Here is a 626-nt window from a genome sequence, read left to right as displayed (position 1 = left end):
TATTAACCCTGATCAAGACAGAAGATTGCAAGAAGATCAACTTGCACATATTGTATCCCAATTACCTATAAGGGGAGTGTTTCCCACATTTGGCGACCTTGCCAGGATAAACTGTAAGTAGAAAACTGATTAGGTATCTTGTTTGTACATCATGGCACACAAGAAGTTGGAGGCTCTCAAGAAAGAAAGAGCACAACTACGCACAAGTTTCACCAACACCAAGAAAGCAATAGAGGTCCTGCTACAAGAAACGGAGTCAAGACATAAGTGTGAAAAGTTAGAGGCACATGTGCAACTGCTGGACCTAAGGATTGAGAGCATCTCTAATAAGGATGCTCAAATAGCTGAGTTGCTGTATGATCAACTGCTGGACCTGAGAATTGAGAGCATCTCTAATAAAGATGCTCAAATAGCCGAGTTGCTGTATGACGCTGAAGCAGACTTCTCCCAGGATGTTCTAGAAGAAGAACAGAGTAAGGTTGACCACTACCAACTTGAGTTTTTAACTGTAAAGAAGTTAGTTGAGAGCCACTTGGTAAATGTTAAGCAAGTCTCAGAAGTAAGTAGTGAAGTTTTGTCAAATCATGCATGTGCACAGGCACAGCAGTTCAAACTGCCTGTGCTCC

General features: G+C 41.9%; 1 protein-coding gene across 1 annotated transcript; it reads left to right on the top strand.

The window, feature by feature from the left end:
- Window positions 1-73: 73 nt before the first annotated feature.
- Window positions 74-619, top strand: LOC113473471 (the record flags this gene model as incomplete). Its single annotated transcript, XM_026833080.1, has 2 exons — window positions 74-332; window positions 402-619. Coding segments are annotated over exons 1-2 (399 nt in total), but the record flags the coding sequence as incomplete, so codon positions are not given.
- Between the last annotated feature and the right edge of the window lie 7 nt (window positions 620-626).

This window comes from Diaphorina citri, unplaced genomic scaffold (genome assembly GCF_000475195.1).
Source record: "Diaphorina citri unplaced genomic scaffold, Diaci psyllid genome assembly version 1.1 scaffold34043, whole genome shotgun sequence".
In the NCBI taxonomy this organism is placed as follows: domain Eukaryota; kingdom Metazoa; phylum Arthropoda; class Insecta; order Hemiptera; family Psyllidae; genus Diaphorina; species Diaphorina citri.
Note: the sequence above shows the minus strand (reverse complement) of the source record. Positions and strands in the feature narration are given on the sequence as shown.